This window comes from Xenopus laevis, chromosome 1L, assembly GCF_017654675.1.
Source record: "Xenopus laevis strain J_2021 chromosome 1L, Xenopus_laevis_v10.1, whole genome shotgun sequence".
NCBI classification, from domain to species: Eukaryota; Metazoa; Chordata; class Amphibia; order Anura; family Pipidae; genus Xenopus; species Xenopus laevis.
Window position 1 is genome coordinate 150,300,540 of NC_054371.1, and position 26,066 is coordinate 150,326,605.

At 37.9% G+C, this 26,066-nt stretch overlaps 1 protein-coding gene across 3 annotated transcripts; it reads left to right on the forward strand.

Annotated features, from left to right (window-relative positions):
- The first annotated feature begins 1,055 nt into the window (after positions 1-1,055).
- rabggta.L (Rab geranylgeranyltransferase, alpha subunit L homeolog) lies at positions 1,056-26,066 on the forward strand. 3 transcript variants are annotated; one of them, XM_018246459.2, is made up of 17 exons: positions 1,056-1,079; positions 3,715-3,742; positions 4,711-4,821; positions 5,332-5,456; positions 7,351-7,538; positions 7,625-7,822; positions 8,198-8,281; positions 9,310-9,392; positions 10,525-10,617; positions 10,777-10,882; positions 10,998-11,049; positions 15,383-15,471; positions 16,006-16,094; positions 19,295-19,411; positions 19,507-19,620; positions 20,790-20,877; positions 24,661-24,873. In XM_018246459.2, the coding sequence occupies exons 2-17, from the start codon at positions 3,740-3,742 to the stop codon at positions 24,816-24,818; spliced, it is 1,698 nt and encodes a 565-aa protein (XP_018101948.1). In that variant the 5' UTR covers positions 1,056-1,079; positions 3,715-3,739; the 3' UTR covers positions 24,819-24,873.

The window sequence follows — 26,066 nt, forward strand, 5'->3', positions numbered from 1 at the left end:
AAGCTAAATAACTCAAATATGACAAAATAAAAAAAAGAAATTCAATTGCAAGTTTTATCACTCTCCACATCATACTAGGGATGCACCGAATCCAAGACTCAGCAGGGATTCGGCAGGGATGCAGGCTTTTTCAGCAGGATTCCATACCTCCCAACATTTTGGAAGTAAAAAGAGGGACAAAAATTTTTTTTCCGCACGTAGTGCAGCATTTTTTGACCGCACCCCTTTCTGTGGCCACACCCCCTAATTACCATGTTTGTTTTACAAAATTTGGCAGGTTATGAAAGTTTGAAAATATTTCTCCTTATCTAAACTGTGTTTTTGTGTCTCAAAATTGTTACAAAGTATCTTATTTGCACCTGTTAGCTGTTCTGGGCTCTCCGCTTACAGCCAATTAAGTGAGAAACTTTGTTTCTTTTTCTGGCTGTTCAGTGCAGAGAAAAGAGGGACTTTCCAGTACAAATGAGGGACTGCGGGTTGAGTTGTCAAAAGAGGGACTGTCCCTCCGAAAAAGGGACAGTATGGATCCGATTTGGATTTGACAGAATCTGAATTTGCATATGCAAATTGGGAACAGAGAGGGAAATCGCGTGACAAGGAAGCAATAAATGTTTTCCTATTCCCATCCCTAATTTTTGTTCCGTTTTGGGCCAAATCTGTTGCAAAGGATTCAGGGGTTCGGCCGAATCCAAAATAGTGGATTCGGTGCATCCCTACATCATACCAAAAGTTAATTCAAATTTTCTGGCCCTAGCTACAAGGCAAGCTTACGATCTTTGTCACTTCACCCATGGCCCTCTCCTAAATTAGCCTATTTTGTCCCTACACTGTGAAAAATCTGGCAAAATAATGGGGGATGAAAGCTCTGATGAAAAAAAGTATTGCTGGTAACCTTGAATTTTTTATTTTTGGTCCCGGCAAAAGCAGGAGAATTAAAATGGTTACTACTAGCTACGAGGAATAAGTTACTTCACATAGGCTGCTACTTGCAGCTTTACCGAGTTTTCAGAATCAGTGGCTGCGACGTCACAATCTCATCTCGCGAGACTGTCAGAGACTCTGGGCTAATGAGCCGGAAGGTACGGAAGGACTGGTAATCCGGGACTTCGGGCTGTGTAATAAGAAGCTGGAAGGTATAATAGGGCCTGCTATTTCTATTTCCCCCCATACACTGATTTATTTGAGCTATGTGGGGCCTGTCTATTATCCCGGAGTGTGTGCCTGGATGCGCTCAGCCTAAGATGCACAAGAGCGCTCATAACCATGAGAGTAGTTGTATTAAAATAAGAATATCCTCCGGACACTTTCCCTTGTGTATCAATTGGCGCAGTGAAAAATCCCCATTTTACAGAGATATGGTGAATCAGCACAGTGACATATAGTCCATTGTGCTTCTGTCATGAGCACCACATATCTGCAAAAAGAAGCACAGAGGAAATAGTTTGGCCTGCTTCTACATAAATTTGTTATATATATATCATCAAGATTACATTATGCTACTCGACCAATCTAGACACGCGCTTATAATTCATTTTAGGGGTACTGAAAGATAGCGTAACATTTCTGCACTACCTTAAATACAAAATCAAATGGATTATTATCCCATCAGGATGTGTATTTTTTATTTGACTATTTTAAAAGGATGAGATGGTGATGGGGGTATGTGTTCATTGCATGGACAGTATAATTGTCTGTATCACAGGGCTTAGTTGCACCTGAACAAACGGTATAAATAGGTGCCAGTGGAGCTGTTCTATGACTGGGTGCTTGGTAACTGGGTCTCTGAGAATGGACACAAATGAAATATATAACTTAATAATATCTTATTTATGTTTCCTGTTTTAATGCTCTTTAATTGAGATAATGGGGCTCATTTATCAACACTGGGAAAATTTGCCCATGGGCAGTTACCTATAGTACCAATCAGTCATTAACTTTTTAAAGCCAGCTGCAAATAGAACGATGTATGCAGCAATCTGACTGGTTGTCATTGGTTACTGCCCCTGGGAAAATTTGCCCAGTGTTGATAATTTACCCCCAATGAGTGAGGCTTCCTCAGGAAAAAAAGATGGTGTACATTGCTTCCGGTGGAAGCCAATCTGAAGAAGAAAAAAAAAATTGACACTGTTTTTTTACACGGTGAAGCCTGTCGATGTGTAGTGTATTATCCCGCTGTTTTTTAATAAATAAGCCCCTTAGTGTGGGTTGATTTCACATATACACTAACATATTACACTATAATGCACTTTTGTGCACTTCCTTGTAGCTTGTTTACTAGTACAATTTCTGCATGTGGTCAGTTCGGTAGTGCTGGGCATGATCCATCTGTTTTTTTATATATTGTGCTAACAGAGGACTGTAAAGTGGTATTCTGGGGAGCATCTGAGATTAAGGAAGCATTAAAGAGCCAACAATGTATTTGATGAAAAGAGACAGAGGAGTTGGTCATAATGTAAAGCCAGAATTAAAGCCATTTGCTAAAGAAATGATCATGGATAGCAATGGGCAGTATGTGGAGGCCCTGTATAAAGGTTTCGGGTGGACTAAGGTTAATGGCAAACAGGCCATGGCTTGATATCCACTTTTCTCTGTCTGCTCTTTTTACACAAATAGTAAAGAATATAGTTGATGGTGAACTCCTATATTTTATCAAAACATAATTTTATGTGCTCACTGCAGGGGGCACCTTTAAGATCCACAAGGTTATACAGAAATAGAATATCAGGGCACTCCAATACTTAAAAAAATAATTTTATTTTTATTTGCATAGTAACCCTACTCTGTTTGATCCCCAAAGGTGTTGAAATGCATTGGGTTATTATGCAAATAAAAATAATAAAATAAATATCTGAGTGCCCTGCTGTTACTTACTCTATTGCACTTTTTAGGCAGGCAAAGAAAAGCCGTACTCATCATCTCCTGTGTGTATATGCACTGACAGGAACTGTGTCAGCCCGTGTGCAGACACATGGAGGAACTTTTGACACGAAAATGCAAAAGTATGTAGGCCGAGGCCTCCAGGGGTAACAGCATGGATCAATCAAAGGGCTTTCTGAGTTAAAGTCCACTAACTTAGCCATTCTCTAATGTTTTCAACCGAAAATTTAATTTTTTGTCACAGCCAGGCAAGATATATATCTTCTACTTAAAAGTTCAAATAAACATAGATTAGATAAAACAAATCTACCCAATGGAAGGATAAATAGGTTAGAACATCTGAAATCAAGGCTAAAGGTGACCATACACAGAGAGATCCGCTCGTTTGGTGATGTAGCCAAACGAGTGGATCTCTCCCCTATATACCCACCTTGAGGTGGGCAATATTGGGCTGATCCGATCGTGGGCCAACAATCAGATCCTAACAAATTGTAACGGGCGGTCAGATCGTGGGACCGCATCAACGAACAGATGCAGCCGCGATCTGAGGGTATTTTTAGTCCCGTCGGATCTGGCCGACTTTCGGCCAGATCTAGATCGGGGAAGCCCGTCGGGGGGCACCATACACGGTCTAATAAGCTGCCGACTCGGTCTGTCGGCAGCTTTTATCGGCACGTGTATGGCCACCTTAACAATTTAGTCCAGTCTATTGCTGTCAGTCTAAATGGAATACTACTAAAACTGATGTGTGCCTATCCTCAAGCTGTGACATAGGGGCTAGGGTGAGATCTGGGGAGAATGTCTAATTCAATGTCTTTTCTCTTCTTTTTTTGACAGGAGCGGTTTTTAGTTTTGAATCACAATGGTAAATACAAAAAACACTATACACATGTTTGCAAGCTGAGAGCATGAGTACATGTTTGCTAGCTGAGTCAGCTCATTACTATGTCTTGGCCACATTTAAGATCTGAGGGCTCATTTATAAAGATGTAAGGCCAAGCACTGAATGCCCACACCTGAAGAGTGATCTGTACCTTCTTCTAATGGCACCTTAATTAGGGCTCCCAGTGGCCAGTTTTTCCACAGCAATATAGCAATATACATTGTTGTCAATGCGCAGTGACATCGTGCATAGAGTAAGGACAGGGGCAAAGACAAACCAGAGACAAAAAGAAAACTAAGGTATAAACGCATAGGAGAAAGGGGGACAAGAGCCAGGTATATTACTAAACATCAGAGGAAAGGGCAGGTCAGGCCATCTGTGGCAGCATTATATTACAAGTTTGAGAGGCAGATTATAATACGATGGTCATCTTAAGTGGTCTGTGTATCTCTTGAGCAGTCTAGTCTAGGGGTAAAAAAAAACAAAAAAACCTCTCGGAATACCCAAAGACAGCCCTGTCTTACAGTAAAGGAAAAAGGCATTCTAGAAATTGTTTGCTTTAGGTCACAGGGTAAATACAGAAATATATTAAATGTACAAGGAGATAATGGAAGAGAATAAAAAAGACCTGGCAATGAGAAAGAAGTGAAATAGTAAAGAATGGAGAGCAAGATGGACAGTGGAGGGAAGGGCTGTGGAAATTAAATTGGGGAGAGTGGGAGATAGACATTGGTGCAATATGTGAATTGCCCTGGCACTAGTTACATATGAGTGAGTGTGTTCCTCTGACAGGCCATGTATATTTGTGTGTCAAAGGGAATGTGGAATGCTTGGGTATAGTCCAGGATGGTGTGGTTTTCCCCTAGGCTGTCAGAATGGTAAAAATAAATCACTGTGTTAGTTTTGTCTGTGCAAGTTTTTAACTTACAATGATGGATTTGTACCTTCAGCACGGGCGCATTAAAGTGAAGACTACCTTGGAGCAGCAAGAGGCAAAGCGTAAAGAGAGAGAAAAGAAGCTGCAGCTGTATGTGAGCGCAACACAAGCTGCTTTGCAAAAGGTGCCTCCACACATAACCATCACCTCCACTCCTGCTCTCTCCTCTTGCTATTTAACCCTGTTTTTTTTTTCCTTCCTCTTGGTCTCTCAGTTCATAAACTTTAATTTTCTCTCTTTTTCTTTCTAAAAGCTTAACATATCACGGCCCATAAGCCCTCTTTCATTGCCACTTCAGTCCTCATTTTGTACTGCTTGCTAATTTTCTCTCTTTTTGTAACTAAAAGCTTAACATATAACGACCCATAAGCCCTCTTTCATTGCCACTTCAGTCCTCATTTTGTACTGCTTGCTATAGTGTCATAAGTGACTTTATTAGATTTAGCTATTTACAGCCTTCTAGATTTTGGTAATAAAACGTTTTTCTTAAATGTAACTATATAGCCTTTTGGGCCCCCTCTATGTTGCAGGGTGTGCTTACTATGTATTAATCTGCTTTACTCCATCACTTTTTTTCTTCATTTCCCTGTTTTGATATTTGAATTTTTATACTGGTATATCTGGTTTATTACAGCGAGAAAATGGGCAGCTTGATAAAGAAGCTCTTGATCTGACTGCCCAGATATTGTCCCTGAACCCCGATTTTGCTTCTCTATGGAACCTGAGAAGGGAAGTATTTCTGCAGCTTCAGACTGATCGGTAACCACCTTATTATTTCTAGTTATAAAAACAGATTCCTTTTCTTTACACCTTTTCTGTTTTTTTCTGTTCTTTGAAGGGGTTTAAGTGTCTTTCAAAATCAATATTTTCCCATGTCTGTTAAATGCATTTGCAGTTTAAATATACAGGGTGGCATACACAAATACAGGTACCTATTTAAATAAAAATATAAATGCGTGCAAAAGTTACTGAATATAATGGTAATAAGAATATTAGAGAATATAAGAACATTATTTTCTGCAGCAGAAAATTACTAAAAACTAAGGATGCAGATAAGACATTAGGATTTGAAGTGGGATAACTAATCTTGAGGTATAGTCTAATGCAGGGATTTCCATCTGGAAAGTTACATGCCAGATATGGATTTTCATGGTCACAGCCTTACAGAGGGAACCACCAAGAGGCCTATAGGTACATTGTATTATACAGTACTGTACATACATGCAAAATCATACACATCATCCTGCCAAGTCGCTTCACCAAGATAAGCCAATGTTATGGGTATCATAAGTCAGGAAGTACTAACAGGTTGAGGTCTAGCCATGGGCTCCATATTTTTTCAAATTTATCTGGACACCCCCTAGCCAGATAAGTGAGTTTAATGGAGGGAAGAGTTTTATTGATTAAATTAGCCCATTGAATAACAGTGAAGCCATTTGTACCCATCCAGTTCATTATCACCAGTTTTTTTGCATAATACATTGTGACACGCATAAGTGTTCTGGTTTTATTCAGGGGCACCAGGTACTTCACTAGTCCTAGTAGGCAAGTTTCTGGGGCATACACATTGGGAAGAGCTAGATTATCAGCCAAATATTGCAACACCTCCCTCCAGAAACTTTGTACTGGGGGGCAGTGCCATGCTTTTTTGTCAGGGTAATGTACAGCTGGTGGATAAATTTATATTTTATCAGCCTCCATTGCTCCTCGCTGAGGGCAGGAATAGCCTGCTGCCAGCGTCGCTGGCCCAGCTAAATAGTGGTGGAATTGTGCCTATGATTTTCTGTTACCGCCGGGATGTCAGCTTTTCCCGCTTTGGGTCACGTAGTATTAATTCTGCTGGTGGAGTATTGTATGCCACCTCCATAGTGGAGAACTGAGCTTCAAAGGCATGGTGAAGTTGGAGGTATGTTGTACATTTGGCTCATTGAGCTGTACCTTCAGTTGTTGAATGGTAGGGATAGGGAATACCTGATTTGTCGGAGTATCTCCCAGAAATCTAAGACCTTTTGCTGGCCAGTAAGCAAACTCTTAAAGACATCTAAGATGGGGTAAGTAGTTGGAGTTCCTCACTAATGGCAACTAAATGGCAAAAAATGGAGTAGATATTCTGGATGGGCATTTATCATAGTCACTCAGCAGCCTGTATGGCAAGATCTGCAAACCCTATGACCTCTGGCTTCATCGGTATGTGTAATTGGGGGGGGGGGGGGTCTTATCTATTAGTCAGAAACATGAGTCCCAGGTGATAAGAAGTGGCCAATCCAATGCATTATTATACATTTCTCTGCATTGCTGGCTGTGACTACATCATCCAGGCCTCTTAGATTGCAGAAGGTGGAAGAAACCATTGGATTGTTTGTGCTTTATCTATAAAGAAACTCTAGTATGAAAATCCATTACAGTGACATGAATGGTGGGATTCAGCCAACTTAATGTGTTGGTTAAATGAAAGATTATTTAAAGCAATATAATGTCTTCATAGACCTCTTAGTTACACTAAAAACCATAGTCAGCATTTTATGAGTATGTATAGTCCTGTTTTTTCAAGCTTCAGTAGGCCTGTACCTATTATATCTGTTTGCTGCCTGTATTTATTTCATGTCTTGCTGATACACTATTACACAGCATTTTGTCTTTATTTCTACTTGAGGTCAGATGAAGAGATGCAGTCTCTTTGTTCGGGAGAGCTCTCCTTCCTTGAGAACTGCCTTCGTGTAAGCCCAAAGTCATATGGAACCTGGTATCACCGATGTTGGATTATGAAGATCATGCCTAAACCAGATTGGGCACGAGAACTGGCACTCTGTAACCGTTTTCTTGAGATCGATGAGCGAAACTGTGAGTGGGATGTGCTTGGGTGGGACTTTATTACTATAGATTAGTGTACTACTGTCTTACCCAACATCTGCCTTTATTTTATACAGTTCATTGTTGGGATTACCGGAGATTTGTCACACAGTCCTCATCTGTTCCAGATCCAGAAGAGCTTGAATTTACTACTTCTCTAATTAGCAAAAACTTCTCCAACTATTCTTCCTGGCATTACCGTAGCAAACTGTTGCCACAGATCCACCCAGACCAGCTCAGAATTGGTAGAGTGACAGAAGGGGCCCTGCTAAATGGTGAGAGTAGGGAAACTTTTTTGCAGGTTGAAGTCATATTAAAATAGTACATAACACTTTTATGACACTTCTGCTATGCCACTTACAGGACCTGATATCCTGGGGGTGGTCATTTTTTTTCAAATAATTTTTGAATGCTCCTGTCTCACTAATCAACACTTTAGGAAGTGTGGCTGCTGTAAAAAAGAACCACCTCCAGGACATTAACAAAAATTCAGAATTGTGTCTATATCCATTTAATAAAATAGGAATATATTATTTTTTTTTTCTTGCACACTATGAATATTGTTGGCAAATAGAGCTAATAGGTAATAATATATACATTGGATGGAAATTATACTTTCATTTTACACATCATAATTAATTTAATTACAGAGCTAGAACTTGTACAGAATGCATTCTTTACTGACCCAAATGACCAGAGTGCTTGGTTTTATCATCGCTGGCTTCTTGGACGAGGTAAGAAAATGATGCATTGTAAATAAAGTTCAACCAGATTGTTGTTATAAACCTCTTATTAATGGATTATATTACTATTAAAAGGATATTGGCAAGTGAAATTTTGAACATTCTTTCAGGAATATAATAAATATTTGCTATTATTTTGTGTAGTTTGAACAATCTTTGAACTTCAGCTTGAATTAGCACATATTCTTAATTATTGCTATATCTTTTGTTCAATATTCTGTTTGTGTCATTCTACTATACATTTTAGGAGTGGAATATATAATATTTTCCCTCTGCTTGTTTGTTTTAGTTTTTGTGAATAGATTACTGGCTCATCTTGCTGCATTATACATGCAATTCTCTGGAATTAGAAGAAACAATCCCCAATATTGTTTATAGAGACATCAAAAGAGAGAATATGAGAATGTCAGCACAAATAATTTCATTATAGCTTTTGTTTAGAAAACACGTGTGTAATTAAAAGGATAAGTTGCTAACTCTGCACATCAACCAGAACCAGCTACTCTTTAGTATAATTAAAAAAGATTCCATATGCAGAATAATCCATAATAATAATAATCCATATGTGTAAATTTTACTGATCTGTATTTCATTCCTTACGGGAACAGTAAAAATGCACTATATCTATGAATATATGCATCTGCAAATAAAATATATATTGACAGCAACAGTTCTGTTTTTATGTCAAAATGTTCTCAGCCATGCAGATAGGCCCTTACAATAAACTTGTATAGGGTCCTCCACTGTTAAAATGATTTATGTAAATGGTAGAGGCCAATGTTAATTGAAGCAGGCTAAAGTGGCACATTGGCGCCTGTCAAAGGATGGGGCAGAAATGCATGTACATAGAATCAAGGCGTTCTCAATTATGCACCCATTTTTGTCATTTTGCACTTGTTTTTGTGCTTGTAAACGTTCCTTTAAATGTATATGAAACATTTTTATTGTTTGGCCAGTCCTTTGAGCTACAAAACAGTACAAATTTGGTTTGATGAATTTCCCATTTCCTCTTTTTGCAGCGGATCACCCTCTTTCAATTCGATGTGTTATGGTCAGCCTGGATGAAGGATGTGTGTCAGTAACTTTCTCTCAACCAGTCGCAGTGAGTTTGCATATTGTATTTGACATTATACAACTTTAGTGTTTTCTGAACTGTATAGGAAAATGGGGAAAGGCATGTTTCTAGATGCCATAGTCATTTAAAATGCCTGCATACTAGAAACATACATAATTAGTTCCTTATGGTAATTATTGTTTATGTGCACATTTGTTGCTATATTGTATGGAGGATTATATAAAGAATGCGATTACATATATTGTTTTGTTGATGGCACTTTGTGCAGTGTGTTAGAGACTTTTTCAGTTTTTTGGTAATGATTCAATACTTATGTTACAGCTTAGCTGAATCCACTAATATATTTAACCATATCACATATGTATGGCACCTGTAGTTAGGGACCATGTTTTTGCACTAAACAGAGCAAACACTTAAACTGAAAGTAATATGACATTCTGCTTCCTGATATTGACAAGCTGGATAAAACAAATGATGACTCCACTGAGAAGCCCTCTGTAAATTGAGCTAATATCAAAGGTTGCAGATGGAGACATTGAAGGGTTTCATTATACAAAGATCCATTCAGTGAACTGGTGATTTGTTTTATCCATCTTTCAATTTAAAATTTTTGCTCTAATTAGTGCAAGAAATAATGAAAACCATAGGTATGTCTTAGTTGAAACAATAGGCAAAAAGTGTATTCAGCTCAAGCTCATGTTACATAGTAACATAGTAAGTTAGGTTGAAAAAAGACACATCCATCAAGTTCAACCTTTTCAACCTTTTTTTTTAACCTGCCTAACTGCCAGTTCATCCAGACGAAGGTAAAAAAAAACCCATCTGAAGCCTCTCCAATTAGCCTCAGGGGAAAAAAATCATTCCTGACTCCAAAATCGAACTAGTCCCGGGATCAACTTGTACTATGAGCTATCTCCCATAACCCTGAATTCCCTCCCTTGCTAAAAAGCCATCCAACCCCTTCTTAAAACTATCTAATGTATCAGCCTGTACAACTAATTCAGGGAGAGAATTCCACATCTTCAGGGAGTTGCTAAATACACATGTAACCAGTATGATTTCATCTGACAATTTTTTAAATACTGCATTGTAACCAGATACTGCAATGTTTATATTAATTATTATCTGTTGTGTTTCTTTTTTCCCTTGTATTTTGTAGGTGCAGGATGATTTAATTCTCTTTCTTAATGATAAACCTATTTTTGTTTCATGGAGAACTGCTGGGAGAAAAGAAAAGAGAAGTTTATTTTGGGTAACAACTGACATGTTATTTATTTTATACCTTTGTGTTTATGGTAGTGTGTAACTATTACATATCACCTATTTGCATACATCTGTCCTCTTTTGTCTCTATTGGATGCCTTCTCTTTACATGTCTTAGTCACTCAGCAGTCTTATATGCATCTTCCAGGTGTGTGACCTCCCCAAGGAATGTATTAATGACCGTTGTTGCCAGTACAAATTCCAGGTCCTTTGGAAAGATGGAGAAGCTAAGAAGGAATGTATACTTTATCCAGGTGAAGATGAGCAAAAGTGATCAGTGAACGATAGGGGTGGAAATTGTTTGTGTGTGGGTAAGCAAAAATGTTGCTGTTGATATTTGTGTATTAATCTCTAATTCTCCCTTTGCAGGAACACGAGAAACCTGGTGTCGTGATTCTGCTACAGAAAATGAATTCTTCAGGTATGAAGTTATCTATTTTGTGTTCCTCCATTTGATGTAAACCGCCCTGCAAATTGTCTGTATTTGGTAGTCAGCTAAAGACTTATGCAAGTGGACCATAAAGACTACATTGATATTTTTAAAAGACATAGTGACACAAAACAGAATAACATACCTGGTGTTTTGATGCTGCATGTCCCTGAACTTGCATAGATTTCAGTAATTAAAACAGGTAAAGCTATTTTACCTACACATAGCTTATGATTCATTTTGTTGCCTGTTGCCACAGATATGTGTGATTCAGTGTTTTCCCTCTTGGTAAAGATTCCAAGCAGAAGAGAGAGGCTCATACAAGTGTGTCTTCCTAAATCTATAATTTGACAGATTTAAATTACATCATTTCCTAATAATTCTTACATCACACTCTAGACTACACAAAAAAAATTGTATTTACCTTTGCCAAGTGTTAAACAAACTACTTTGTGAATGCTGATATATATATATATATATATATATATATATATATATATATATTATTTTGCTTTGTTGCTTCCTAAGATTCTGTGAAGGTATTACTGGCTCAGTCTGCAGTTTTAGACTTGTCATTATGGGTCATTTACTTAAAGGAATATAAAACCCTCCACACACATAAGTCCCCATTGACTGCCCTCCATCGGCCCTACTCCCCACAGAGTCTATTACAAGCAAACTTGTCCCTGTTTGTAAAGATGACCTATAGAAGCAGAGTAGTGCACCAGAGTAGTGCACATCGCAGTTAAAGATACTCCTGCATAAAAACCTGCAGAGCCCAATCTAGCCGACTTTCGGTATTTCCAACTGAGGCACGTGTTCGAAGCACAATTTGGAGGAATGGAAATACAAACCTCACAACCCCATTTGAAGTGTTGTTATGGTCTCCTAAAATAACTAAACTAACATCTACATTATATAAGACCTTATTGCAAAGTGTCCCCCTCCTTTTAAGGCAGCATATCAAAAATGGCTGGCTGACATCCCAGACCTTGAAGATGAGGAATGGGAGGAAGCAACAGACAAAGGTTATAGTCACCCCTACTCTATGCGACAAACTAATTCAATTTAATTGGCTTCATCAATTCTATATAACCCCTGTGCGATTAAAGGCCATGGGAAGTAATCCAACTGCAAGATGACATAGGTGTGAGGCAAAAGGTGCAAACTTCCTACACATGGCTTGGCTGTGTCCTCCGATCTCCAAGTTTTGGACCGAAGTTATGAATATCTTGGCAGATAAATTAGATTTCCCTAAGCTACTGACCCCACAGGTGTGCATATTTGGAGTTATAGACAACATTATATACACTAATCATGCTAGAGTTAGATACTGAACATTGCTATACTATGCCAAAAAAGTAATCGCTATGGCATGGATGGGTCCCCAACCACCCACAATGCAAAACTGGATAACATTGGTGAACCAGAATCTGCCCCTCATTAAACTCACCTTACTAGCCAGAGGCTCGCTGAAAAGATTTGAAAAAACGTGGAGCCCATGGTGGGAAGCAGGGGTGGGGGGGGGTCAGGGCTTCCTAACATGAAAAGAAACATTTATAATATAAAAGGCAAAAGTTCTTAATTTTATCTAGAACATGCTGATACTGTTCAATGTTGATAGGTATTTCAGGGATAACTTTCACATTTCAATGTATGACGGTTTGATGTCATTTTTGACGGTTTATTTTGGATGTTAAGTGTATCATCCAAACTACTACACGAATCTGTAAATATTCTGCTCAAAGCTCTGTAATAATAACCCATCGCATTTATGGCATATGTTTTGTTTTACGTTTTACCTATAAAAAAAAAAGATACTCCAGCATTAGCTTGAACTGCACATGCGCTAGCAAGCTCTGTGTCGGCAAACTGATCTGTAGTAAACCTGAAAATACAGAAGATGAACTCCTCTTCACTACAATGTATCTATAGGTCACCTTTACAAACAGGAACACTTTTTCCTTGTAATAGATTATGTAACGAGAGGACCAATAGAGGGCAGTTGAATTGGGGCCTTTGTCTCTGGGGAGGGTTTACTTCTCCATTAAGTGTTCACCACAATTGGTTTTACATACCCCTGCCCACCTCTTCAGGACACCCCCATTGCAGGCCGTCTACAAGCGCGTACATGCAATTTCAATGCAAGTCAATCTGTAGAAGGTGGTTGATGAAAATGCAGACCCTTAAAACCACCCAGTGATTCATTACCTTTATTGCTTTCTACAAGATTCCTGATGTGTTTATAATTCCTTCACAAGAAGCCAGACTATCTAACTCAGTTTGAAATTTAAGTCTTGTCTTCGTTGCAATTATCTACTGTGTAGCTACAGCCTACTTCAGTGCTTTCTAGCATTCATGTCTTGGGAAAGTTATCAAGGTTGGAACATTTTCCAGTTACATAGAATCACATAATGTTATACAAAGAAGGTTTAGAAGCCCATAGGGAGACTGGTGCAATAAAAATACTCTGATTTTATAAATGGACCTTAGGCCTCTAGTTAAACAGGCCTGTTCTACATTATATCATCTATGTATGGTTAATAGCCAGCAGATATGGCTAAAGGCCCATATATAAGCTGCCGACAGATTAAGTAGGCAGTTTATTGAGCAGTGCATGGGGCCCTCAGATGGACTTCCCCAATCGAGATCTGGCCGAAAGTCGGCTAATGTCAATCGGGTGTGTTAATGTCGGATTTAGCACCGTGTTGGTTTGTTTATGCATTCCTCAATCCGACTGTCCATATTCTTCTCATTGGGCCCTAGGGCCCACGATCGGACCTCAAGCTGGGCATATCGGTGATCTGCTCGTTTGCCGACCTCATTAAACAAGCTTGTCTCCGTATACGTATGGCCAGCTTTAGTGTCCCAGGGGTACGGATTGAAAACATTCAGAATATAACTAGCTAGAAATATTTGAAAATAGTATAATGCAGGCATACATACTTGCAGCACAGTCTACATCACAGATATGCCAGCACAAGTTTTTCTCCAAACTGAGTACATTTCTGTATCTCTGGTTTGCATTCTTGAGGTTTTATTACAATGTTGTCCTGCATGTCTGAGCAAGCTGAGATTCAGTTTTATATTCTGTGGACATCTTTCTAAATCCCAATTCTGGGCATTGTACTTGTACAAAGTGTGATACATTAACCTATTGTATTACTATTAGTTTTATGGCAGGCTGACAATATAGAAGATGCACTTATTAATGCTAGTATCTACAGAAGTTGGTGTCTAGAGTTTATACATTTTCATTTTTAGTCAGTTATGTTGCATTTTCTAGTATACCATTACAACACAATTCTCTAAAATAACCAAAAACTACAGAAACCAAAGTTAGGGAGGGCCAATAGAACCACAGAGGCTGGCACTGAAAACGACCCATAGTACATATGATGCATCTATGAACAGCACCTGCATTTACTGGTATGGGAATATATCTATAAACACATAAACTGGCTGTGAGTTGGGCTAAAAGTTAAATGATTTTGCTTTCTACTTTTACACGCAGTTAAACGCGAGGCAGGAGGTGTGGATCAGGAAACTATTCTAATCACACTTGCTTGCTCTTAAGATTATCGTGCAGGTTTTTACTGTTAAATAAATATACTAGTAATTGCTAACATTGTAACTTCAAGGCCCACCCACCTGTAGTTTCAGATGTTGCCGCAACCTGTCCCATGGTCACAGGTCTGCTTCTTTGGTAGATGCCTCACAGGTTGTAAACACTGCTGCCTTGAAGTAAAGGGCTTGGGTCAGTTACAGTCAGGGCACTAATTGTCCAATCTAGTTAAAGAGAACCATTTTCCAAGCTTATGCTTTGCTGATGAAAATATATGTTTGAGAAGGGTCGTAAGAATCCTTCAAGGGGATTTTTATGTCCCCCAGTGTTATCAGGGGATCCACTGACTTCTTCCTATTTTTATTATATGAAAAATAACTGGCCTTCAAGTGATTGAGTAGTTCCATGGCCATAAAAAGGCTATGAACTGAAGTCCAAAGGCCTTTATGCTGGCTATGGAACTGCAAGGTGATGTTAGATATCATAATATATTAAAGCAGGTGGTAAATTATGTCTTATTAATAGACAGCTTTCAGTTACCATTGGGATACAGTTATCACTAAACTCAATATTAATGATTTATTTTGCAAGCTAGTAATATTATTAAGGATTAAATAAAATCTATACACCCACAGGGGTTTATGTTCCATGTCTATGTGAAAGTGTTTCAGATTGTGCTCAATCGAAACCCTTTTTATAACAGCCCTGTCGTTTAAAGCTTTTTCCACAATGTTTCTCATTTATTTGTCTCCCCCACAGTTTGGATCTGTCAGAAGGAAAGAGCAATGTTTTGCAACAGGAGCTAAAATCTTGCAAAGAGCTTCAAGAACTGGAACCTGAAAACAAGTGTATGTTTTTATTTAGCTTGCATTAGCTAACTATGATCAAGAAATTAATCAGCTTATACAATATGTTGACATCAAAACTAGTGAGTGATTTCAGAAGGCACTTCAAAACTTTGCAAATTGAATTTGATAATGTATTTTGAGAAACTGAAGGTGCAGGTTCACTGAATTGACATCCCTGCTTGCATGGATGAAACATGGGTTATATAATTATGAAAGCAGTAGCGTGAGTCTGTCAGCTTGACCACAAGTCAACTGGTATCTACCATGTGCTCCAGTAGATATATTGCAGTTCTAAGTGCACTGCATATTTCTTGTACTGATAGGAATACACTAACTAATAGGGCATTGCTAAGTTGTTTAAGGGTTCATCAGTAGAATTTTATTTCTCCCAGCGTGTCATTTTGTTAACCTGTAAATATTTTCAAATTGACTGATCATTTATTTATTTTTTTCAGCCTATTAAAGGGGAAGTAATCATCATTGCAAGCTCTGATTCTTAACTGAGAGCCCCTTGCCTGTCCCTTTTTTTTCTAGGGTGCCTGCTGACTATTATTCTTCTAATGCGAGCTCTGGATCCCTTAGCCTATGAAAAGGAATCTCTTGGCTGTTTTGAAACACTGAAGGTAAAGGCAGGAATTCCTTAGTTGCGGAACAGAACATTGTCATTGGCTAGCATTAAAGTGATACACAACCCTGTATTTTTACAGGAACTTGTGTTAATGTGAACTGATTGCGACACTACCCTTTTAAATCTCATTAACGAGGCAGAGCAATTCCAGTACATAGTATGGGATCTGTTATTCAGAAACCCATTATCCAGAAAGCTATGAATTATGGGAAGGCTGTCTTCCGTAGCCTAATTTTTCTCCAAATAATCCAAAATTTTAAAAATTATTTTTCTCTGTTTTAATAAAATAGTGCCTTGTACTTGATCCAAACTAAGATACAATGAATCCTTATTGGAGGCAAAACCAGCCTATTGGGTTTATTTTTTTTTTTTTATAACATGTTTTTATTGAAAGTGAACAGGTAAAATCACAAGAGAAAACTATTGGGTTTATTTAATGTTTAAATACATTTACAAGTAGATTTAAGGTATAAAGATCCAAATTAAGGAAGGATCCGTTATCCGGAAAACCCTAGGTCCCAAGCATTCTGGATAACAGGTCCCTTACCTGTTCCAAGTATTGTATATTGTAACATATTATTCCATAGGCAGACACTGTTTCTAATATAATCAAGATGAAAATAATGTATCAATGTGCCATGTTATTCAGAACACTTTGACTTGCTGCAGCGTATGTTATTCATAACCCTGTGGCATAATTCAACCAGCGATACACCAAATAACCCTTGTTGGTTCCCATCACCACGTGTGACAGTAGTTCTTTTGACTATATACATATATATATATATATATATATATATATATATATATATATATATATATATATATATATATATATATATATATATATATATATATATATATATATAGTAAATTTAGACACAGTGCACACGGACAACCAAAGAGCAATGCATAGTAATAAGCTCAACGTAATAAGCTTCAACGCTCAAGCTTGATCAACGTTTCAGAGTGAAGCAGGCAAAGTCCATTCATGAGGCTAGGTGATAGCTCTATCCAAAGGCATCCAAACAGCCCACTCTGGTCACGTGGGAAAATGTTATATAAAAAACTTCTTTTATTGAATATTCTTTAAAAGCACACAAAAATCCAAAAAGGGCAGAGCAGGGGAGTGCATGGCTCAACGCGTTTCGTGACTACAACGGTCACTTCATCAGAAGCCAGATGAAGTGACCGTTGTAGTCACGAAACACGTTGAGCCATGCACTCCCCTGCTCTGCGATTTTTGTGTGCTTTTAAAGAATATTCAATAAAAGAAGTTTTTTATATAACATTTCGATACAAAAAATCCTTTCTATCCTAACCAGCACCAGACCTATGCGCCTTCATTTGCTGTATTGATCAACGTTTCGGCTCAACCGCTGGAGCCGTCTTCAGGAACCTGAAGACGGCTCCAGCGGTTGAGCCGAAGCGTTGATCAATAAAAGTTTTTCTATTTTTGTATAAAGACCTGTTGGTGCGGTTTTTCTTTATGCATATATATATATATATATATATATATATATATCTCCAAAAATAGGCAAGCACTCACAGGTCTTATGTGGACAAAGATAATGGTGTTTATTCAGCAAAAAACTGCTAACGTTTTGCCTTGCACTCTAGCCTTTCTGAAAGTGCATAACACAACTAGCAATCAAACATTTAAACACAAAATGGCGGGAAGGTCATGACATCATAGTGCGTCAGTGTGGGTGTGAATAAAGTTACATCAAAAGAAAAAACTTTTTGGGCAAAAAAGAAAAGGCAGAAAAACAAATAGACAATAAAGAATGTTCAAAACATAAATCATGTGGAAGTACCTAATGTGAGAAGGGATCGTTACATTGTGACAATACTAGTACTATGTATACAATGTTATATTAGTTAGATAAGAAAAAGTTCATTATTGCTAATAGTAGCGAGTTGTAGGGATAATCCTCAAATTTTCATTAAGTAGCAATATACGCAGTAACTTTGATATGACCTTACATAGATAAAATGTACATTATGTGCCAGAAAACATATTGAAAAGTGCAAACGAATATTTTCGAGGGTGCGCACATAGAACATAACATCCTACTTAGTGCTTTACCGAAGATCGGTGTTGTATCTTTGTCCACATAAGACCTGCGAGTGCTTACCTATTTTTGGATACACATATATATATAGCCATTGGTTGCCGGCACTCACCTCCGCCATTCGATCTTTTCGCCGGGTGCTAACCCAATTCAATATAAAGTCCAAAAATAAAAGGAAGCACTCACGGCATAAAGGTTGTTAGAAGTCCTTTACTGAATCATATAAACATCTACTCGTTTCGGTACCTCAAGGGACCGTCATCAGGATGAGATCAGATGATCTCATCAGTGCAAGATATTGGAACATGGCTTCTGAGAGGTAGGACTTGGAGAGTAACAAAATGGGGAACCAAATCTGGTTATGGCGAGAAGGGCTGAAAGGAGCCAAAAAGCCCTTAGCTAGCAATTATATGCAAAGTGATGCCTTCTGGAAGGTATTTACTTGTCTCATGCCATACACACAGCACTGCCTAGATTTGCTACTCTCCAAGTCCTACCCTCTCAGAAGCCATGTTCCAATGTCTTGCACTGATGAGATCTAACAAGATCGAAACAGGCTGTCTGCAAGTTTGGATATATGGCTCTGAACCATTAGGCTGTATCTGTGCTATAAACTAGTGGTTCTGGATGCATAGTTGGCCAAAGGGACACATAGGAGTGATTTGCATGTCTCCGCCCATGATGCCTTATGGGAGAATCAAAACTCTCATTTTTGGTATCTAGGCAGTACTGTGTGTATGGCGCGAGACAAGTAAATACCTTCTGATTCCAGAAGGCATCACTTTGCATATAATTGCTAGCTAAGGGCTTTTTGGCTCCTTTCAGCCCTTCTCACCATAACCAGTTTGGTTCCCCATTTTATATTGGGGACAAATACCACTTGAATTGAGGTGGTCTTCATCCATATCAATAACAGGAGTACCTGAGTGGTATTACGCATTTTTCCACAAGCTGAAGTACACCAGCTGAAAAAGACTATGTGCCTTAAGCATATGCTGTTCTTTGTTTTCACTAAGTGTACATTCCACGTTTCATACATAAATTTGTTATTCATCACTGTGTTTACTGTGCTACAAAAGCAGACAGAGATGCCCCCAAACAATGCTTTCCTTTTAACCAGGTTGTTGACCCTATGCGTTCTGGCTATTATGATGATCTGCGCAGCAAGTTCCAAATGGAAAATGCCATATTGAAAATGGAGTATGCCGAGTCATTCATTATTGATCTCTCAAAGAAGGTAAAAGTGAATTATTGTGAAATATGCAAGAAGAGACAAACAAACTTTGGATAAATTGTGACAGAATACATGTATATATATCTATATTTCCTTAGGGGCTTACACGATTATGTCACTTAGAGCATCTGGGACAAGTCACTCACATGAATCTCTCGGCTAACCGGCTCCGTGTTCTTCCTAGCAATCTGTCCATGTTACGACGCCTTCAGGTAATGGGATTTCAGTGCTGCCTGCATTTTGTAATGGAAATTAATACATGAACTTAACCTTTGGGTATTAATTATGCAAAATATTAATTTCCAGCCTAAATAACTGACAGTGGAAACTATCACAGCAGGAGGAAGTTAATTATCATTTGCAACTTAATTACATTATCTCTGCTTTCTGTTTTTTCCTTCCATAGCTGAGAGGGGGCAGCACTGTGCCACCTTGGAGAAAAACCTACTTTTAAATGTGTGCGTGTGTGTGTAAGGAGAATCAGTCACGATTTAGTGATGCTGATATTAACATGACGCTGAAGCAAGATTCATAGCTGCACCCTCTATTGTTAATGTTGTACAGTAATGAAGGAAGAAGTGCAACTGTAAAGAGTGTTATTTTAGGTTAATTCTGGGTTCTGTCTGTGCATGATCATGCTCATAACTTATGTCTTGTTGTATGCATTTGTGTGTTATACACATGATTATTTTCTTCTCTGAACCAAGTCTGCACCATATTAAAATGAAATCAGTGCATACATATTGTTTATATAGTAACATGTTGAGAGCTGTGGCACACTAGTGTTGCAAAAATGTCTGCAAACATTTACTTTTTTACTTGTATCCTTGACCTGACTTTTAGTATTTAATTTCATCAGTATAATACACTGCAAGAGTGTACCTTAGCTCACATAAGCCCTTATTTCCTATGTTACCCTGTCTTTTTAATAACATTTCTTTTTATTCATTGAATTCACTATATTGAGAACAACTTCAAAAATGTTAAAATTTTCCATTAATACAGAAAGGGTGGATAGAGTAGACTCGTTGAAATCCACCCATATTCTACTAACTCTGAAAAGCCAAGCATTTGTTTTATTGAATAGTTCATATTAACACCAAGGTCTCAGTGAAGTGAGAAAGGGCAGTGTGGGGATGCTTGTAAAATTGCTTTTTTTTATCTCTGGCATCATTTTAGGGAAAACTGCAATGGAAATGCTGTATGATGCCTGATCATTTTTCCCCTTTAAAATAAGAGCAAACAGAGCTGCTCTAACCCACACAGCCCACAGCTACTTTCTGTTTCATTTCCACTGAATTGTTGGGAATACTTGGTGTCACATAGGTCTCACATAGTCGGTTTTAAATGCATGGAATCTTGCTTTCTTCTATTTTTTTAGATGCTTGAAGTTGATAATAATGAGGTTGTACGTCTAGAAGGTTTGTGGAACTTGCCTCAACTGGAGGAGTTATCATTGCAGTGCAACCGTATCCTTTATTTTTTATTTCTATCTGGTTAACATGCTCCTGAATTTACATTTCTAATTTGAAACTTTGTTCACAGTTTTTGGATTGTATCAGTGTGGTCGAATAAAGAGTTGGGCAATTGTTTCCATACAGCCTTTCAGCTGTAAAAAACAAGGGGTTCGGCATTCTTGCTATAAAGCATAGGTTTTGAACTTTTTTTGTGGTGAGGAGAAATTTAGGCTCCTTACAACACTCAGGCCTCCTGGTCACAATACGGTTATTCCCCCCATCAAAAAAAAACATTGTTTTTTTAAGTGATGCTTATATTAAAGGACAGGGGCCTACAGCACTGCTGAAATGTGGTACAGTCAATATCCCAATACTGCTTTACTCCCTACTTCTGTTTTCTCTCTGATATTCCCTTTTGTCTTTTCTTTTAGGATTTTTTTTTTTGCTTTCTGTTGTGTCTCTCTTCTCCATTTTTTGTGCTTCTGTAAATGTCTTTGTTGCTGTTTTTCTTGTATTTCTATCCATAATTATTTTGCATTGTCCTTTCTCTCCCCTTCTCTTCTTGATTCCCATATTTCTTTTGTGACCCTTTCACCTTTTATTCTTCTCTTTTTTTCTCTCTTTCTGCTGTTGTTGTCACTTTCTACCCTTCTATTTCTGTCCTCACATGTGCATTTTATTCCTCTTCAGCCTTCTTTTATGCCCTTCTCCTTTATGCCTCTCTTCCATTCCCTCCATCATCACATTCTACTCTTTTCTCTCCCCTTTCCAGTTTTGCTCTTCCCAATAATTTGCTCAATGGACCTGCACATTTGCTCTTCTGGCGATTGCCAGATTTGCTGCCAGTATGTTACATGCTTCAGACTTCTCTAAGTAATTTCTGACGTAAGTCACTCTAAGAAAAAACACGTAAAAAAATTACGCAGACGAAGATTGGCGTATTTTGTAGCCGTTTTTTACACAGCATAATAAATCTGCCCAGTAGTTTTGCAGCAGTTAACAGCAAATACATCTATGTACCATAGCAATGATCTTATATATGTATTGTTTTAATGCTTCTCATCTTGTGCAGCCCTAAATTTACCTCAGATCATGACCTTTATGCCTGCTGTGTTTACAGATATTTAGAAGGAAGTACTTTAAGGAAGCACTTGTTTCAGCTTCACTCACTCATGACCTCCACATGTGTAATAAACAGACTCTGCCCAACACTTAAATGCTCAGGGGAGCCTGTTCCATTTATTGTCCCAGTGAAACCACAAGATTTTTTGTTTTGTGGGGATAGGAAACACTTTTTTCAGATTTTCTCCTTCAAAACAGAGACATGGATCTTGTGGTTTCACATTTATTCGTGGTGGCACAATAAATGGGTTACGCTCCCCTGAGCATTTATTGGATGGTATGGATTGCTTTACATTTCTGTTTATACAAATGCGGAAGTCACGTCTGAGTAAACGCCCCTGCCGGTCTGTTGCTTCCTTAACATTCCTGAATGGGGTGTTGTCATATATCTTGTGACTATGCACCACTAAAATATAAAATTCTACAAGGAGGTGTGACTGTATTCTACTTTGTATCTCAAATAACATCAGTCATAATTATCTCTTATCTCTAGAAAAGGTACTAACAATTCATGTATGACTCTCGTGTGGACTATGAAACACGCGAAAAGCACATTGTTCTAAGAAGTCTGTCACATATTGGCCATTCAGCATAGTCCATTAGCAGCAACCATACCACCTAGAATACAGAATCTCCAGTAAGCTTTATAAATAAAACATCCCAGACATACAGTGTTCTTCTACTCTAGCTTTATTTTAATAGAACATACTATACGCCGACAGGAACAATAAGATCAGTTACTAATTTTCTTGCAGAATACTTTATTATCTTTATACCAAGGCAACAAATGCTAACATATCAAATAAAGAGCTAGACATGTAGCAGGACAGCTACTGTGTTGTGACATGGCAGACACAAATTGGAATGCCCTTGGAAACAAAGCCTTAATTTGTATTATTATTATTAACACATATTTATAAAGCAACATATTCCACAGTGCTGTACAATAATTGGATGTATACTGTACATTGAACATGCAGATTTCTTTCAAAAACACAACCAAAAACCTATACAAGAGGTAGAGAAGGCCCTGCCCAAAAGAGCTTACAATCTAAAAATGCAATACAACTAAAGATAGGATGCAAAGTTTTCTAAGCATCATAGATTTTAAGGATTCGGTCGTGGTTCAGTCTTTTTTGGCATGATTCGTCCGAATGCAAGTACCTGGCCAAACTGATCCCAATCCAAAAAAAATCATGTGACACAAACAAGGAAGTCCAAAAATGTTTTTTAGCTGCATGCGCGGTACTCTTTATACCTTGTTGCCCTAATTTACATATGCAAATTAGAGCTTTACGGTTTGTTATTTTGCCGAATCTTTTACAAATGATTCGGCCAAATCCTTAAATAGTGGTTTTGGTGCCTCCATATAATTAACGAATATTTGAGTATTAAAATAAGTATGGCTGTTCAAGTCTTTATGACCAGGTCTGAAAATATTGTGATCTCTACAGTTGGTCCTTGGGTTCCATTATATATCCTCAAGCTGGATCATAGTTCAGTCATTTTAAGGTCAAACAGGTTTTTTTTTTTTAATTATTTTTGTTTGTCTTATTTGTGTAGCACAGACACATTACAAAGCACTTTACAGAGATTATACATCATTCACATTAGTCCTTGCTGCAGTGGAGCTTAAAATCTAAGGGCCCATTCACATTCACACACAGTAGGGTCAATTTTAGCAGCAATGAATGAACCTTGCTGTAGGTGTTTGGAGTTAGGTTGAAAACCAAAGTACCCAGAGCAAACACATTGAGGAGAAACTCCATGTAGTGCCCACAATTGAACTTAGATGGCTGGTGCTGCGGGATAGAAGTATGAGCCATGCGCTGTATTTAGAACATGCACACAGGGTGACAGGGTGACATTTCACATTGATGGTAAATCTTGTTCCTAAAACATATGACTTAGCCTTCGCACATTGGTGCAATATACACTACTCTGCTGTGAGCTCTTTTACCTTTTTGGCTTCATTTAAGCACAATTCCCCTGACTTGCTCTTTCTGCTTCTGGAGGGGATTAGTCATGTGCATGGCAAGTGGTCACTTCATAGGAAAACCTTTAAGTGAAGTCGGCTGCTGGAAATGAAGGGTGGGTTTTTGACCCTCAAACCAAAGATGTTAAAGCCTACACATGGGTGTGAAAATGGGCAATTTGCTCTTTAATGCACAAGGGAAAGACTCCAAAAAGAAGATGGGGTTCTGTGTATGATTTCAAGTGATAATATTTTACTGGATTGTCAAATTCTGTGCAAACCAAAAGTGAGCTCTGTCCCAGTATCTGGCGCTCACCAATGATTTGTATGGTAAACTGGCTATATTGTTTCTCCAGCATTAATTTAGAATTCAGTTGTCAATGGTTTTAAAGTTATTAATAAATGTAGTTGCTGCTTTTATTTCTGTTTGCCATTTTCTGCTCTCGCCACTTAACCTTTGTTCTGAATCTTGAAACAGCATAGAAGTCAGTTCTCCTTTAGCCAACACTTCATTCCAACTTGACTGGAAGAGAGTTGACTTCTACATTGCTTCTAGAATAATTGAAATACTTTTTTGACTTGTAGGAAGTCTTCAGTTTTGTTGGTACCTATACAGTAAGTGATGCCCTGCTGTATTATAAACAGCTTCCTCTTAGTTTTGTGGATGTCCCATGGTTTTCTTTAGCAAATGTCCTCAGAAATAGAGAATGTGTCTGATCTCCAACCACTTGCCAGCTGTCCTCACCTGTCAGTGCTCCATCTACAAGGTAACCCGCTGTGTGAGAAGGCAGATACGCGGACTCAGTTGGAAGCTCTTCTTCCTCATGTGAACACAATCCATTTGTCCCTTATTTAATGTATGAAATGCTAAGGTGATCATGTCAACTTTCAATAAACCCAATAGATGGAAAGGTTTTGTTCAATTTGTTTTTTTCTTATTAAAGGGGTGGTTCACCTTTAATTTAACTATTAGTATATAATAGGACGGCTAATTCTAATTCTGCATTTAATGTGACCTTTGTTTTTTTTTTTTTTTTTTATATAGTTTTTCAAATACTGTATTTGCCTTTTTCATCTGACTCTTTTCAGCTTTCAAATGGGGGTCACTGATTCATCGAAAAAAACAAATGCTGTGTAAGGCTACAAATTTATTGTTATTGCTACTTTTTATTACTCTTTCTATTCAGATCCTCTCTTATTAGTAATCCAGTCTCTTATTCAAATCAATGCATTGTTGTAAGGGTAATTTGGACCCTAGCAACCATATTGTTACAATTGATACTGGAGAGCTGCTGAATAAAAAGCTAAATAACTCAAAAACCACAAATAATAAAACATGAAAACCAGTTGCAAATTGTATCAGAATATCACTCTCTATATCATACTAAAAGTTAATTTAAAGGTCAACAACCCTTTAAGTTTCAGTTCAAGAATGTGTGCCACTATTCTATAATGCTCTCTACTACGGTTTCCTTTTTAAGGTGAATTTTTCTTATATAGGTGTGGGACCTGTTATCCAGAATGCTCGGGGCCTGGGGGTTTCTGGATAACGGATCTGTAATTTGGATTTTCATACATTAAGTCCACTAGAAAATCATGTAGATTTTCACAAACCCAATAGGCTGTTTTTCCTCCAATAAGGATCAATTATATATTAGTTGGGATCAAGTACAAGCTACTGTTTTATTATTAGAGAGAAAAGGGAAATCAATTTGAAAAATCTGGATAATTTGATTATAATGGAGTCTATGGGAGACGGCCTTTCCGTAATTCTGCATAACATGTTTCCAGGTAACGGATTCCATACCTGTATTTATAAAAAAAAAAATGGCTTTGTGTTTCTGTATTGTATTTATTACGCTTTCTGTAAATGTGATCTTAGGGATCTGGGATAGTTTAATTAAATTGCGAGTGAAACCATATCCCAGTATCTTACCTTTTAAAATATTGAGCAAACTTTCTGTGACCAGTACAAATCCCCATATGAAATACTAACCCAAGCCTTCTAATAAAGTGTGCCAAGGACAATCTGATCAAACACATATTCTGTTTGTAGCATCATTCTTGTTCTGACACCCCAGTTGTTTGTAATTAACATCCTTCT